This window comes from Macrotis lagotis, unplaced genomic scaffold (assembly GCF_037893015.1).
Source record: "Macrotis lagotis isolate mMagLag1 unplaced genomic scaffold, bilby.v1.9.chrom.fasta BILBYCTG039, whole genome shotgun sequence".
Lineage (NCBI taxonomy): Eukaryota > Metazoa > Chordata > Mammalia > Peramelemorphia > Peramelidae > Macrotis > Macrotis lagotis.
Window position 1 is genome coordinate 367491 of NW_027421946.1, and position 18202 is coordinate 385692.

The 18202-nt window shown below is 35.0% G+C and overlaps 1 protein-coding gene across 1 annotated transcript; it reads left to right on the forward strand.

Annotated features, from left to right (window-relative positions):
- Window positions 1–777: 777 nt before the first annotated feature.
- LOC141504045 (olfactory receptor 2AJ1-like) lies at window positions 778–1731 on the forward strand. Its single transcript, XM_074208902.1, has one exon. The coding sequence runs from the start codon at window positions 778–780 to the stop codon at window positions 1729–1731; it is 954 nt and encodes a 317-aa protein (XP_074065003.1).
- Window positions 1732–18202: the final 16471 nt, after the last annotated feature.

Genomic DNA, 18202 nt, shown 5'->3' on the forward strand with positions numbered 1-18202 from the left:
ATTAACTGAAGGAGTTGTGGTGTTTGGTTGTGGTAGAATACTTGTGAATTATAAAGAATACTTACATCAATGATCTGACAAAGGCATAGAAAGTCTTGAAAAAATGATGAGTGAATGAAAAGAAGTAAGAAATCATCATATACAGAAGTAGAAATACTGTTTTAAGAATAACTTTGGATAGTTTATTATACTGTTTTCTCAATGTTTCTTTTAATTTCTAAAATAAAAGTAAAAGTAATTTTAATAGATAAGTATGATGGTGATCATGAGCGTAATGAGGATGATATGAACAAGACAATCCTTGGTTAGTTCAGGGAACTTTTGCTACTGGTGTGTTGCTTATTTTACATATAAATATTTCTCCCCCAAAGTTCCATTAGTATAGAATCTCTTCATTGCCTTGAAAAATGTTCCATACTGTTAAGTGAGAGGAAAGACTAGGCACTAAGAGGCTGAATCTGCTTCCTGATTGCCTATACAACTAACTAATTACAAAGGAAGGGAAAATGAGTATAGAACTACACAGCTGAGTCACTTGGTTTTGGTTTTTTTAGCATTTCCTTCAATGAATTGATCTTTGAAAGTACTCAGTTTGTTCAAGTAACTAATTTAATTGATTTCATTGAATTGCAATTTATTAACCTAAAGCAATGAAATAACTTCAGTGGACAGTGATTATTTTATAGTCAGAGATTCAGTACTGGATTTTGATTTTATCTATTCTTCCCTTTTAAAAACTTGTCTTTTGGACTACAGGAGAAAAAGGAAATAATACTGATGAGGGAGGAAAAGAATCAGACTTTTGTGGGAGATTTCATCCTACAAGGATTATTGGATCCAGACCAGTATGGACTGCTCTTCTTATCACTTATTCTCATCATGTATACAGTAGCAATCATGGGAAACACAGTATTGATTCTACTAATCCACTTTGACAGCCAGCTCCATACGCCAATGTATGTCCTTCTCAAGCATCTCTCATTTATGGATATCTTGAACATCTCCAATACTGTTCCCAAAATGGCCTTTAACTACATATCTGGCAGGAAATCCATCACATTTGCAGGTTGTGGGTTCCAGCTCTTCCTCTGTGTAAACTTTGTGGGTACTGAGTGCCTTATTCTCACAGCCATGTCCTATGATCGCTATGTAGCCATCTGTCATCCACTGCGTTATCCCATCTTCATGAACCATCGAATCAGTATCATTCTAGCTACTGTCTGCTGGCTTGGGGGAATCATCAATTCTATACTTCATACAACTTATGTAATGCTTCTCCCATATTGTGACAAAAGGACCATTGAACACTTTATCTGTGAAATTGAAGCCATGTTGAGAATCACTTGTATTGATACATCAAAATATGAAGAAAATGTCTTTGTAAGTTCTGCATTCTTCTTCCTAATTCCCTTTGTCATCATCCTTATCTCATATGGTCAAATTCTCCGAATTGTGCTTCATATGAAATCTATGGAGGCCCAGAAAAAAGCCTTCTCCACCTGTTCCTCTCACCTGGCTGTGGTTGCCATGTTCTATGGTTCATGTATTGTTACATACATGAGACCAAAATCCTATCATACTCCAGGTCAGGACAAGGTCATAGCCATCTCTTATACCATTCTTGCTCCCATGCTCAACCCTGTCATCTACAGTCTGAGAAATAAAGATGTCTTATGTTCCCTTAAGAAGGCTTTTGGCAAAGCTCTTAGCCACAGGAATGAAAACTTTTAAAAACTAGACTGAATGCCTATGGATGAACTATTAGAAATGTGTGGAAAATATTCAAAGTAACTTTCATGCATTTTGGGTGTTGAATTAAATCACCTTTAAATGTATGACAAATATACTAAACTAACTCACCTATAGATCTCTCCAAAGAAAATGTATGTGTTGAATTTATTTCATGAATTCTGGTACAATTTATATCAAGAATGATGTTATGATTCATGTTTCATTCCCTTCAGTAGACAACAATCTCACTTCTAGAAGTAACAGTTGGATGTTAAGGCAATACTTAAAATACCGGTGATTCATGGCATAATATTGCATCATCATGACTTCATCAAAGATGCTATCAAACTGCTTTGTTATTGGTAGCAACATGTGAAGTATAAAAGTACCTGTTAATTCCACATTGGACAGCTATGTAGAATTCAACTACTCCATGCTCAGCAGGGCTTATTCTCAGATAGCAAACTTGTCCCTCATACAAATACACACACACACACACAAACACACACACACAACACACATATACAACCACTGTTGTTCTCAATTTAATATAGAAAATGACTTTCTTCTATTAGATATAGGTTATATACAATAGGTGAGTTGGCTGATTGCAGATGAACTTGGGTTTTCCTTTTGATCCACTAAATATAATTAATGAGGATTTGGGATCATTGCTTAATATATGAAGCTTATTCTCAATTAGAAAAATTTTCCTCTCATACAAACACACACACACACACACACACACACACTCACACACACACACATAGAAACTGTTGTTGTTTTTAAAATGAAAATGGCTTTCTATTAGATATGTTATATATGATAGATAGACAGCTAACTTGTGATGCTTTGTCACAGATGAACTTGAGTTTTCCTTTTGATCCACTGAATACAATTGGTTAGAAATAGGGATTATTGACCTATATGTGAATTCATCTATCTACTTATAGAGAATGTAAACCTTCTATAAATTTTCCTTCTATGATTTTTAAATTTTTAATATAATATAAATATTTCAAATGCTTAAATAATGTGTATATAATACACTCACACACAAATATAAATGCATGTTTTCATGTGTGTGTATCTTGATTTATCAATTTATCATTCAAGCTATCCAGCTTCTGCATCTCATTTTTCCTGTATTACCAATTATATTCCTCCAGTACCATCTATACTGTTTTTAATCTCAAAGAACAGGAAGTTCTAAGGAGCCAGAACAGTCTACCTTTACAATGTTTGTTCTTTGTGATTAGAATGTGCTGCTCTCCTCATCTCTTCAGTCATTCTCCCCATTATTATTACACTGTTTACCTTCAACCTTTAGTATTTGTTATCCTATATTATCTTCTTTACTATATTGAGTCTGCTGAACAAAAATGAAGAAAAGCATGTAATAATTCTGACTAGAGCAAAGACATATTGATTTTTTCACCACCTCTACTGGGCACTTACTCTTCTGTGGTATCCTATTATATCTGACTTATCAACACATTATCACATTCCCCACAATTGTGCTTTTAAAATTTTTCATTCATCCTGTATCTTACCCTCTCCCCCAATCCTCTCAAATGAGATATTCATCTCATGTTTTAAAGAAAAATTAGTACAAGAGCCATTTTTTCCCTCTTTTGCTACATCTCACATCATTCCTATGCCTTTCCAATTACCTCCACCTTCACTCCATCTCACAACATGAATTAGCTTTAATCATTACTAAGGCTAACCCCTTCACATTCTCAAAAAAGCACTCTTTTAAGTGTTCATCAAGACCTTGTTTCCTTTCTGTTATCCTTAGCCTAGCACTCATTTTAAATATGGCCCTTTTTATTTACTCATTCCTACTATTTATAAACATGTCCATGTCTTCTCCCATTGAATAACAAAAACAAAAACCCAACGTTATTTTTCCACGATGATCATGCTGTATCTCCTCTGACTTTTGGGTTTCCATTGCACAAAACGTTCAGCTCTGATGCATCGCTCCCCATAAAGCGATCAAACTACTCTTTGAAGATTGAAAGGAAAATAACTGAGAAATACCACTGAATTAGTTTCCAAACGATGAGATTGATTATTATACAAGTATAGACATAGAAATGGAAGCCAGATTACAAAGCACTGAGATAAGGGGAACCAGTGATTCCTCTTTATTAAAATCTCATGAGTAAGAAAGGGAGAAATATTATAGCTTTGCTTAATGAATTCAGGAAATTTATGCTCATGTACTTTCCTTCACCAATGAACTATTTTTCACTGAGTTATAGTTATATTATATTGACATACTAGAATCACTCAATGAGAAAACTCAAACTTAGCTGACATGATCAGTTCTTGTAGTTCATCATTGAAGAAGAAGACCAAAAGACATCATGATATTAAGGTCTTACAGTATGTCTGACTGACAAAACAGACCAATATGAACTGGAAATGCTCAACCAAAGACTGGGAACAATTAAGTCATGTGAATTCATGAAGGTGATTCCTTAAACTTGTTCATCTTGTGTTTCCTTTGAATTATTTCAATTCCTCTTAGCTCATAGAGGATAGAACCCTCTCTGTTGAGAATGGTGCATCACGTTGCACAGTCCTGTGACACTATGTCCAATGTTTCACAATAAATACCATAGATTTTCAGAGATAACTAGATACTGTCCTTGTTTCACTTTTTTCTGACTATATCCTTGCCCCATGTGATTGCTTCATGAAATTATCTTTCTGGTAAGTGTAGATTTGGTATTTGAGCAATGTGGTCAGTCCATTCTAGTTGTGCTCCCTCTAGCAAGTTTTGAATGTTTGGCAGTTTAATTTGAGAAAGGACATTAGTGTCTAGTATCTTATCCTGCCAAGTGATCTTTAGGATCTTCCTAAGACAATTAAAATAGAAATGATTCGGTTTCCTGCTATTTCATTGGTAAACTATCCAGGTTTCACAGTTATACAACACTGGATCAGATAAAGGACTTCATAGACTTTCTTTTCACTCTGGTAGTCCATCTAATACCTCTTGTTCCTACACTATCTCTCAGAGTTTCCCAAATACAGAGCTAGCTCTGTAAAATTTGTGTGTGTAACAGTCTCATTATTAGTGTGTAAATCCTTAGAAAGTATACTGCCAAGGTAAATAAATTTAACTACATGTTCAGATCCTCTCTATTTGTTGTAACCAATGACACTATATGTAGATATTGTGTCACTGACTGCTAGAGAACCTATATCTTCTTGTCGTTAACTGTTAAGTGAAAATTATCATTAGCAACAGAAAATTGATTCATACTATGAAGGATATCAGCTTCAGTGGCTGCATTGATGATGCAATCATCTGAAAAAGGAAAATAATGCACAAATACTCCCTCCATTTTGCAGCCTTTTTGAGTAGAAGAATTTAAGATCAGTTCAGTAACTACCTTTGCTGCCACATTTATCCTCATTGAAGCTCTTTGACAATGTTCCTGAAAATTTCAAGTTAAATACCAAGCACACAGACTTGGTTTTGTCCATTGGTGATCGGTAATCACAAGAATATCACCCATTATCCAGAATGCAAGAAAATAGGTCATCATGGAACTGACGTGCAATATTAATATACTTCACTAGACAACCAAATGTTGACATTTTCCTTGAATTTCTCATAAATGACAGTACCAAATTCCTCAGTCCTATTTCTTTCTTTCCTGTTCCTCACATTTTTCCTTTAGTTGTTGGGCAACAAACACCATATTTACTGTTCCTTGACCCTTTCTGAATATACACTGGCTCACAGTCAGTTGACCATCGTCCAGATGAAGGATTAGTCTATTATGTAGGACTCTGGCAAGAATCTTATCAGTATTGAGTAAAAGAGAAATACACCCTGTGACTGTTATAAGACAATCTATTCCCTTTATCTTTATAGAAATGGAAAAAGGAGACATCTATAAACTCCTGTGGCATAAGCTTCTCTTATATAACCTGGGAAATTTTACTCAGCTTTTGGATGAGCAATGGACCCTACACCTTGAAAATCACAAATGGCATAAAATAAGCATGAAGGACTTTGACACATCAAAGGAGTCTAGTGGAATTCAAAACATCATTTTTAGTTGTAACTTCATCTAGGGATTGATTGCCTTCAATTTGAGGAAGAGAGTCAAGAGTCTCTGCATTGATTGATTATTGTCTGTTATAAATACTATGGAAGTGTTTATTTCTCTAGGATCATGTCCCAAACACTATTCTATGTGTCTCCATCAGTACAGAATGGTTGAGTGGCACCATTTCTCTTTGACTCATAAATAACTTATAAGTCATCATAAAATCATTTTGAACTATTACTTTTCTCAAAAAACTGAATTTCATCTTACTCGGTTAAGAATCTTGCCTTTCTCTCTTCATTTGTACTTTGTGGTTTTGGGAATTAAATAAAATAAAGAGAAATAGATGAAATGTCCTGCTGGTAAAAGCTGTGGTGTTTTTTTTTTACAAAATTTTGTCTTTCCCCATCATTTTCAACAAGCCACTTGTTATCTTTGCAAGTAGTCTGACCCAGATGAGTAAACTGAATAATGTAAACTAAATTTCTGAAAGCTTTGTTGCTCCACTGTTGCCAGCCATGTATTAGCTCAACTTTCCCTCCAAACCAACAGCAAACTGCTATGAAAATACTCTAAACGCTTGGCATTACTTCTTCTATTTGTCATTATTCCTTGGCATTTCCATTTCCTTTGAATATGAATATTTAAATTGGACAGGTAGTATCTGTGATCATTCCAATGCTATCTAATGTACATTTTCATTGTCATTCTCTCCTTCAGTCTCTTCTATTTACAACTGAACAGTCTATTAAATATCAGTATTTTCTATGAGTTCAGGAAATTTTATTGTATTTAGGTAAGTAGAAGATAGTGTTCATGAGGAGGATATTGGACCACATATCTTCAGGAGTAAGTTATCTTTGCTCTTATTGTTTTCAACTCCATTCCTTTCAAGGACTCCCTGTAACATCCTCACTGTTATCACCTCAGATTCTTGTCTAATGTGGTCAAGGCAATAAAATGACAAGGGGCAATCTCCTGGGTAGTAATCTTAGCCTTAAGAAGCACCTGGAATTTCAAGTTTATCCTTTTTAGGTGTAGTGATGATAAGGATCTACAGGTCTTCATAAATTTTTTCTTTGATATCATCAGGTTTCATCATGGCAGTAACATATGGGCTGGTGTTGGTGGCTTGGCATGTGCCTGCAAGTGGCCTACACTTATCTTTGAACCTATCATTCAATGTTTTGGTAAGCATAGAAGCTTGTTGACTATATTGGGATGCGAGATATATTCAACATAGCCTGGTATTCATATGGGATAGAACTCAAAAATGCAAAGAAAAATCCTTACAACAAAATTGCGGCATTTGACTATCATCATTTCTGCATCTCTTCTCTTATTCTCCACATAGAAAATAAGTATCAGAAACAATAGCTGGTCCAGACCATAGAGAATGGACTGAAGGCAGATCCGTGTAAATCTGAGCAAGCTTTTAAAAGAACACACTATTCATGTCATCAGAGAAAGGATCTAGAAAAAATGCCCTAAAACTGCTTCAACAAAGTCTGTTTTAAACATTGGAGCAAGAAAAAAATCCACTCAGTAGTAAAAACACAAAAATTATATTAAAAACTTTTGCAAATCTGATTGCAATCATCACGGGTTTATAGAATTTGTGTTCACTTACACACTCAAGGTCTCTAAAAGTATTTTGGAATTGATTGTGAAACATGGCACGTCTCACATGCTTATATGAAATGTTTATACTGCCCTTGTAGTAAATGTTTCTGTGCCTATACTGGTCTAATTAATGACAATATAACCTACTAACTCTAGACTCCAACTTAGTTATATCATCTTCATCTTCTTTGAGAAGATAGCCCAAATACATGGTGCCCTTTGAAATTCTCTATTCCCTTCATGCTATGGATGACTATGATTTCTTCTTTTGATAAATGCCTTGAAAATTTATAGATGAGGAATTCAGAACTATCCATAGTCATATGAAAAGTTGCTCTAAATTATTACTAATTGGAGAAATGCATATTGGAGCAGGTCTGAGATATCACCTCACACATCTCAGATTGGCCAATATGACCAGAAAGGACAGTGATCAATCTTGGAAAGGATGTGAGAAATCTGCACAAATACATTCTGGGTGATGCAGTGAACTCATCCACCCTTTCTGGAGAACAGTTTGGAATTACTCAGAAAGGGAAATAAAAATATGAATTCCCTTTTATCCCAGTAATACCATTAGTAGGTCTCTACCCTGAAGAGATCAAGAAAAGAGGGAAAAAACATGATTTGTACAAAAATATTCATGGTAACTCTGTTTGTAGTAAGCAAAGAATTGGAAAACAAATGAATGCCATCAATTGGGGAATAGCTGAACAAACTGTGGTATATGTATGTTGTGGAACTCTTTGCTTTATTAGAAACCAGCAGGGATGGGAATTCAGAGAAGGATTTACATGAACTGATTCTGAGTGAGATGATCAGCACCAGAAGAATATCATATACTGAACAGTACCATGAGGATGATGATCAGTCTTAATGGACTTGTCATTTCACCAGCAAAATAATCAGAGATAATTTTAGGGTATCTGCAAAGGAGAATACCATTTTTATGCAGATAAAGAACTGTGGAGTTTTGGAAAAAACTCCAAAGCCTGTTACGTTCAATTTAAATACAAAAAGTTGTCCTGTTTAGTAAAAATTTTTCTAACTCCAATATTTTATTTTTTCCTCAAACACATGATTTTTCTCTCAACACATTCAATTTTGATCAGTGTATAGCATGGAAGCAATGTAAAGATTATCAGATTGCCTTTAGTAGGGGGAAGGTTGGAGGAAATGGGGGGGCAAAACAGTAAAATTCAAGCATTAAGAAAATATGATAGGAAGAAACTACTATTATAAATAATAGGAAACCATATTCAATATTTATTAACAAAAAAGAATGAAGGACAGATGTCATCATCAGACTGTGTCCTCCATTGATAGCCTGTGACAGGCCTGAATAAACTAGTCAATGAGCACCTGGGTCCCTGGGGTATAAATGACTCCATGGCAGGGAGTGGTTTACAGAGACCTTGGTCCAAGGATCACCAGGTATTTCTTAATGGGGTGGTCAGAGTACTCTGGCACTAGAGTGACCGCAGGGCCCCTGTCAGTGCCAGGCTCACAGTAGCCCTGTGGATCCACACAGCACTTCTAGAGTGTACAACCCACAGACAGGGCAGAACTCATTTGCTTGCACACACTCAGATCCATATTGCAGTCTGTGCTCCCATAATACCACAGTGGAGCAAGAGCTGTCCTCACAGCTCTAAGGCAGAAGGAAGGACCTGTGGTCAACAGAAATGGCTCCATGAAGAATTACCATACATGCTTAATAGGGCATATATATATATATATATATATATATATATATATATATATATATCTTACACTAGACAAAAGTGAGAAGAAAGAGTTGGGTTTACGGGGATAGAGGAGGAGAGGGAGGAGTAGGTGATAAAAGAGAGGGAAGATCATCGGAGAGGGTAGACAGATGAAATGCAATTCTGAGTAGGAGCAGGGTAAAAGGAGAGCACAGGGAAGAGAGCAGTTAGAACCTCCCATAAGACCTTGGAGGAATTAAGATCCCTGTGTGGTGCCCCAAAAAATGTTCCAAAGTTTTGAAAATGCAGTAAATCAGTTATAGAATGAGGAAATGAGCAAACAACAGAAAAAGAAGAACGTGATCATGGAAAATTACTTTGATCCCATGGAGATATTTTGATATAAAATTAGAAGATGACAAAGTTGAAGCTTCTGTATCCAAAGACTTCAAGAGAAATAGGAAATGGGTTTAAGCTATGAACAAGCTCAAAAAAGACTTTGAAAAGCAAATAAGGGAGGTAGGAGAAAAATTGGAAAGAGAATTGATAGTGGATAAATCATGAAGATGAAGGCAGCAACTTAGTGAAAAAATGACAAAAAAAAATACTGAAGAAAATAACATGTTAAAAACCAGTTTAAGTCAAATGGAAAAAGAAACCCACAATTCAAATGAGGAGAAGAATGCCTTCAAAAGCAAAATTGCCCAGCTGGAAATGGAGATAAAAATGCTTCTCAAAGGAAATAACTTCTTCAACTGTAAAATAAAGCTAAGGGAAGCATATGCATTTGTGAGAAATCAAGAAATAAAAATAGTGTTCCAAGAAAATGAAAAATTAGAACAAATTTATAATTGTAAAAAACAACAGACCTGGAAAACAAATCCAACATAGATAATTTAAAAATTATCGAGCTAACTGAAAGTTATGACTAGGAAAAGAGCCTAGGCTTTATTTCTTCAAGAAATAAAGCAGCAAAAGTGTCTTGAAATCCTAGAAGCAGAGGGAAAAATCAGTATTTGAGGGAATCCATCAATCACATCCTGAAAGAGATCACAAAAGAAAAATTCCCAGGAATAGAATAGTTAATCTCCCAAACTGCCAAGTCAAATAGACAATACTACCAGTTGCCAGAAACAAAAAATTCAACTACCGTGGCTCTACAGTCAGGATTAAATAGGATTTGGCAACATCTAAATTAAGTGCTCATAGGACTTGGAATATAATATTCTGGACGGCAAAAGAACTTGCTTCACACCTGTGAATAAACTCCCCAGAAATACTGAACATCCTCTTTCAGGGGAAAAGATGAACATTCAATGAAACCTAGTACTTTCAGACTTTCTTGTTGAAATGATTAGATCTGGGGGCAGCTAGGTGGCACAGTGGATAAAGCACTGGCCCTGGAGTCAGAAGTACCTGGGTTCAAATCTGGTCTCAGACACTTAATAATGACCTAGCTGTGTGGCCTTGGGCAAGCCACTTAACCACATCTGCTTTGCACAAACCTAAAAAAATGATTAGATGTGAACAGACAGTTTGATCTCCAAGTACAGGACTCAGGTGAAGCATAGAGAAGGGCTAATTATGAAGGATTTAATGATATTGAACTGTGTGCATTCCTGTATGGCAAGAAGATACTGATAATTTATATGAACCCTCTCGTATATAATAATTGTAAGAAAGAGCATATATGGACAAGGCCCAGGAGGGAGTTGAATATAATGGTATAAAACAATATAAAGATGGAGTCTATTGGTGATAAAGGAAAGGAAAGGAATGGGAGGAAGGAAAAGGAGAGGTAGAATGGGAGGAGATATTTCACATTAAAGAGTCAAGAAAAGGCTTTTGCAATGTAGTGGAAGGTAGAAGGCAAGGGGGAATGAGTAAACCTCTATTCTCATCAGAAATGGCTCAATGAAGAATTACCATAGACAATATGGGATAGAAATCTATCTTACCCTAGGCAAAACTGAGAATAAAGACATGTGTTAAGTGGGATAGAGGAGGAGAGGGAGGAGTAGGTGACACAAGAAAGGGAAGATCATCAGAGAGGATAGTCAGATGAAATGCAATTCTGAGGAGGAGCAGGGTAAAAGGAGAGCAAGAATAGAATAAATGGAAGTGGGGAAGAGCAGAAGGGCAGGAAATACAGCTAAAAAGAGCAACTGTGGGACAGGATATTGAAACAACTACTCTGGTGGAATTATGATAAAGACAACTCATCTAATAGACAGATCCGATGGAACCTGAACACATATTGAAGAACACTTTTTTTCCCACTCACTTCATTTCTCTCTATCTTTTGGGGGGGCGGGGCGATGGGGGCTTATGTTTACTTTCACAGTAAGATTATTGTAATAATATAAAATAAATAAATCCTAAGATGAGCAAAAGTCATTAATGAATAGATCCTCAGGAAAATCACAATCTAAAATTAGCCTTTCATTTATTTTTTATGTATAGTACACAGGCAAATGAAATTATAAAAAGATACAAGCAGAAATTCAATATTTGGTTGTCATTGAACTTATTTCAATTTTATTTGTAATGAGAAAGTGAAACTTTAAGCTGTAACTATTAGATGAACAGATAATTTTCATATCAAGGAAACAATACTGGTATTAAATATTTGATCTCTTTTCTCAAGTATTATTTTTGTTCTTCCATTATTATCAATGAGGACCAGTGAAATCATATGCCTTTGGCTTGACTAATCCTTTATTTCTATAGAAGTAAGGTTGGTTCTACAAAGTTATCTGCTGATCTCTTTCAGTGATCAAATACCAATGGCTTGTACAAAGTCAAAATACAAGGTGATGTCCCAGGATTCAACATATGACTTTGGCAACTTCTTTGATGCTTGTGTAACTCCACTTGCTGATGCAAATTTCCTGACCATAGGAACAAAGTGTTCTCATCCACTCATTTTGCCTGAAATCCACCATAGTCTTCTCATGCTTGGTGTACATGATCCGCTGATTCATTTATGTTTTTGTAGTCTGTTTGCTATTTTTAACTTTATTTAGAATATCTGATAAGTTAATTTTACCAAAGTGTGACCAGGCACATTCTATAACTTCTTTTAGTCATAGGTGACAGTTGGGTGAAAAGCAACACCTCAAGTCCTTCATGAACATCTCATAAATAGTGAATCCAACTAGTTATGTCATTTTTCAAAATTCACATTCCTTAGTTAGATCTTATAAAATGAATTATGTATTATTTATAAATTCAGTTTCTGACAGGTATATTAGTAAATCATTATATATATATATATATATATATATATATATATATGTATGTATGTATGTATGTATATATTACACTTAATGCCCTGACTTTACATTTCTTAAAAATTATCTTTTAGTTATCATGAGATGGAATGCCAGAGTGAAAGTGGGGACTTCTTGCATGAACTCTATCCTCCAAACTCCTCTAAATATCTTTAAATAATGACTCAAACAATTTCTAGAGTGACAGAATACAGAAAAAGAAAGTTAAATAATATTTTAGCACAATATGTCTAAGCAGGGTGATAGGAAAGATCTGTTGCACCATGTTGAGAGAGAAGTAAGAGGAGAAATAACAATGACATGGAAGATGGAAGAAGATGTAATAGTTGAAGAAGAGGAAAGGAGATTGGGATAAACTAAGAAGAGGGGGAAGAGATGGTATAAGGTGAAGATGAGATTGAAGGGTAGGAAGGGGAGGAAATGTGGAATAAGGAGGAGATGTATTAAGAGTAAAATGAATAAATGGACTGAGATTGAATAAATGAACAAGCAGAAATATTAACAAGCTGATGAGATAGGAAGGCAAGAAGAGGAAATGTCAGGACAAAGAGAATTCTTAACAGCGGGATTAATATTGTGGCAATGTGGAGGTAAAGCTCCTGAGAGTGATTTATTCATATCTCTGGTGGGCAAGGTCACCAGAGATATGCATGTATTCTTGCTCATTAAATGAATTTGTTGGCTTACCAGTGAAGACTGACTTAAACATCTCTGGAGTGAGATGTGTGTGGGAAACATTCTGATAAGGAAGTCTAGGTAATTCAAAGGATAAAAATTGTAGATTCAGTCCAGGGAGAGATGTAGCAGGGTTTCATCTAACCTGTCATGTCTGAGCTAAGTTTTGTTATAAAAGGGTGAGTATACAAGAATAAAATAATCGTGTTCATGACCTTATGTGTACATCTTCATCGTCCTGACTTCATCAAATGTTTAGACACACAATAGAACTATCGCTGGCAATAAAGGAATAAGAAAGAAATGATGCAGAAAAGAAAAGAAAAGAAATTGAAAAACAAAAGAGAAATAGCACTGAGATAAGGATGAAAGGAAATATATAGAAGAGAAAAAATGTGATTCAAATAAGGAGGACAGGGGAAAAATGAGACTGAGGGACGGTAGGACAAGGTAGAGAAGAACAATAAGAAAGAGGAGAAGGAGAAGAAAAAGGAGAAAGAAAAGAGGGTGATGAGGGAAGATTACTTTCATTGACAGGAGAAAGAAAGGCAGAAATTTTCATTGGTAGAGTGAGAGTAGGATGGAGGGGAGCACATAACAATGGGGTTTTAATAAGATTTAGATTGTGACTCAACTTTCCAGATGAGTTAGATTGTCCAAAACCAGAGTACTCAGGAAGTAAAGAGGGCTATGAATAAGGAAGAGCAACAAAAACTGAAAATGGAGCATGACCTGGATTATTTGGAGAAGGGATAAGTGCGTATTTGGAAGGTTGCATAATTCAGTAATGGCTATGGTTGTTGAGGAAGAAGAAACAGGTAGAGCCAAAACCTTTTAGCAAATTCAAAGTGAAGAAATTTCAGCTTTGAACTAGCATATTTTTAAACCAGTGATGGAAACATTCTCATTCCTTAATAGAAGTTTTATTAGTTTTTGAAATTATTTTTGTTTTGAGATAATTCAGTTAAGTTCTTTCAGGTATAGCTATCCTGTCCAGCATGATTTAGGATAGTCATTTTTGTTAGTTTAAACCAACTATTCAAGGCCATTAGACTCATAGTCCTTAGTGATATAGAAATCAGGTGCCTGTTCTATTAGATCTCTAATTCTAAGTGTAGATTGTCTGACCAGATGTGATGACCAGATATAAAAAGCAATTTAATAGCAATAACTATGCACAAAACCAAACACCAACAGACAGAAAAAGTCACTAAATCCAAAATGCGTATTAAGGTCACTAGGCATATTACAGGGATGCCACACAAAATTCCTATACCATTCCTAAATAAGTGCCAGAGATCTAACTACTAGACTTCCTCAACAAAGAAATGCCTCACTGAGAGCTAGGAATAAGCGCTTAACACCCACTGGACAATTTAAAAACTAATCAATTCTCACCAACTTGTGAGAATTCCCACAACAAAAAAGGAAATCTCACGGGAAAACCTCACTTCAAAGAGAAGAAAAACAATAAAAAAACCCAACAGAGGATTTAAGTTTGAAGAGTAAAGATATCTCACCTTCAGAAAAGAACACTGTGTCAGGTTCGAAATTTGCCATAATTTTCTAGGGAATCCTTTCTTGTGGTATTGGCAGGAGGAAGAGTTGTTTTCCTTTCAAAACATATGTCGAGATTCATACAACAGCATAAAAAAAAACCTGTGAAACAGAAAATTGTACGAACCACAAAATGATATGGTTCAAACAAACACAGCATTAAAATATAGATTATGTATAAAGTTTTATTCTCTGGGATTTACCAAACAAAACCTGAGGGATATGGAGACTACTCCACGATGATCACAAGCTGAGAAAAACTCAAACTTTATACCATTTTGGGAAAAGGAAAAACTAACTAACACCTTTAAGACCCTGCACAATATTTCTAACTGAAACTGATCTATAAAGATGATCATCTCTGTATATCTTCCTGAATTATTCTCTTATCTCTTCCAGTAGGACAGTTCTCCTAAGTTTGTAATTAATATGAGAAGTTTAATTGCTATCTAGTGAGACAAACTGACTGGAGATGAAATGAAGAATTCTCTAAAGGGAATTAATCTTCTATCACAATTTAGTTATGAGAAACTCTTGATGCTTTCCCATAAGAAAATGTGAAATCCACATTGGTGAAAATAGAAAAAGAAATTGGTCTCATTTTTTTTTGTGGCTGAGCGAACAAATAAAAACAACTAAAATAAAAATGGATACAAGATATGCTTCACATGAAAGACTCACAAACCTATAATAACAAAAAACTTACTTAAGAAACTGTCATTAAAAAATTCTTGTTAAAGTCTCTTAAGGTTTGGAGAGTTCAGAACATATATATCTAAAGCAGTTGAAAGAAGTACTTTATTTTGCTCTAGTCTCAAGACAATTTCCCTGAGGTCCTTATTTTCTGGCAAACTAGTGAAGGGATTCTCCTCCTGTCACTGGCAAATTTTTCCAATAAGGGTGACATTGTAAAGGAAAGCACTGTTGCCAGTTGGTTCTAGATAACAGAATGAGCTAACAGTTCTCCATACTCATTAAATAACCTGAAAGATACACACACACACACATATATATATATATATATATATATATATATATATATATATATATATATATGCCTGTGGGAAAATAGATGTAAATGTGCATGCAGATATTTAAAAGTCTATGTTTGCATATATGAAAATTATACCTTGACCTTCATCTAATTGGTTTTCGTAATTGATTTTACACATGAATTTACATTGAAAATAAATTGCCTAGAGCTAAAGAGATCAATAGTCATTTTGTCTATGTCCATTGTAAGCTTCAGTTGGGCAGCTGGATGGCACAGTGGATGGAGTTCTGGGAATGAACTCAGGATGAGTCATTTCCCAGAGGTCACATTTGTCCCTATCCACTTTCTATATTTGTGACTTTGGTCAAACCACTGCACCCTGTTTGCTTCAATTTCATCAATAAAATAAATTGTAGAAGGAAATGGCAAGCCTCAAAAATGTCTTTCCCAGGAAAACCGACTTATGGCACTACAAAAACTGAAACACAAATAAAAAGTTACTCAACAATGTTTATACCAAAGCAAATATTAGTATGAGGTATTATGATAAAAATCCTGGGAAGAAAATTTTCATATCTTATGCTTCTTCTGGGATCCCTCTTCCCCTCAAATCTATCTGGGAGATAACCGTGTCTTCTTCAAACCATAGCACCAGGGTTATATACAAATGAATGTTTTTTTTTTTCCTGAGGTCATCAATTGTTCACCTGTTCCCCTTCCAAAAACCCCTTTGTATCACTTTGAATATTCTTTGCATTTTTGACATGGGAACAGGCTGTGTGCTCCCTCACCTACAATGTCAATTCCTTCAGAGAAAGTTTTTTTTCTGGTTCTCTTTTTGTACTCAGAACCTAACTCAATATTTGACACAGGAAACATTTCCTTAATGTCTATCAACCAGAAATCCATAATTTCAATTTGTCCTGAGTAATGGCTCTGACTGGTTATAGGCAATTATTAAGCAAATGCTGTGGAGAGAGTACCCAAAATTATAATTCAGGGAACTGGATAGTCTTGAACATACTGTATCTCCAGCTGGTTGGGGAAAAAACTTGAATTTCTGTCCTTATTAAATCTGTCTAGTAAAAACAATTTTATACAAGATTTTTAAAAAAACCACCAATGAAAAGTGATAATAAACGTTGAGTTTCTTCTCTGTTCCTGACCTGAATTTTGCTCTTTAATTATAGCTTTGACCTTAGTGAGAATAAAGATATTTACAAAGAAAAAATTATTCATTCATTTATGCAAATATTTAGTCACACCAGCTGTCATTCATACAATTGGCACTGCACTTGGAATTCCTCATTTATTCCAATAATAAAGTGATGTTTGTAATGTTTACTGGTTGGATTGGTTTGGGGCTTAAAATCTATATTGCAAGCACAGTGCTTTGTGTAATTCTGATTACTACAAATATTGTTATCTAAATAATAGAGTGAAGAGGACAGTCTAGACATCAGGTAGGCTTATGTTCATGAAATCAAATCTGGCCTCAAATACTTACTAACTACATTACCCTTGGCAAATGATGTATAATAACTGCTTGCTTTGAGTTCTACAGCAATAAAATGAGTTGGAGAAAGTAATGGCAAAACCTTCTAGTGATCATGCTAAGACATCCACAAATTGGGTCCCAAAGATGTCAAACTCAAATTATAAACTTAACAATGAAAACAATCCACAGTGGCTAGGAGAACCAAATGAATTCCTAGTTGTAAATATCAAAGTCTTTTGTAATTGCTATTGTTAATTGGCATGAACTTTTGGGTCTCCTTGCATCCCCAGTTCCTTTAGTTCCAAAACTATTTGATGAAACATTTAAGGACTTGCATAAAACATGCAATTTACTCTTTAAAGACAGAAGGTTTTCTTGTGCAAATGGATTCTCTGAAGACCATAATAAATCTCAAAGGAGACTTTAGCTCTGCTTCAGAATAACACATAGGCTTTTAATTCCAACTGCAGTGACTTATATCTCATGCATCCTTGGACTTTAGAGTTTTAGTGGAAAATGGGAAACAGCCAGGACAACATGCACTTCCTTGATTCTCAGACTATTCTTAAACCAAACCATTTTGTCATAATGATCAGGCAAGTGACTAAAAAACAGATTGGGAAAATGAATGCTTAAAATTGTGTCAGTGTTTTCTTAGGGTAGTTAATTATGATTGAGAATTTTCTAGATTGAATATGGAACTGCAAGTAAGGCTGAAATCGGACCTGTGGATAGGACACTGGTTCAGTTGATTTTTGGCTTCGTTCAGCTGCTTCAAAATGATCTGATGACAAGGCAAGAAAAACCATGGTAGCAACAGTAAATTATGTTTTAATAGTGCCCTAGAGTTTTTAAAACGTGTAATACCACTTACATTGCAATGACTTTTAAACAAGCGTTTGTTTCCTGACTCTTTACATCCTAATTTTTCACAATCCTCAAAACTAATGTGGAGTAGTTGTTTTATCCCATTATCATCAGTGAAACCAATGAAACTCAAAGAGGGTGAGAGGATAGTCTGGAGTCACAAGATTATTCCAGGTACAAGC

Bases quoted from the DNA above. Each gene is read 5' to 3' on its own strand.
- LOC141504045 (XM_074208902.1), top strand. From the start codon at position 778: ATGAGGGAGGAAAAGAATCAGACTTTTGTGGGAGATTTCATCCTACAA.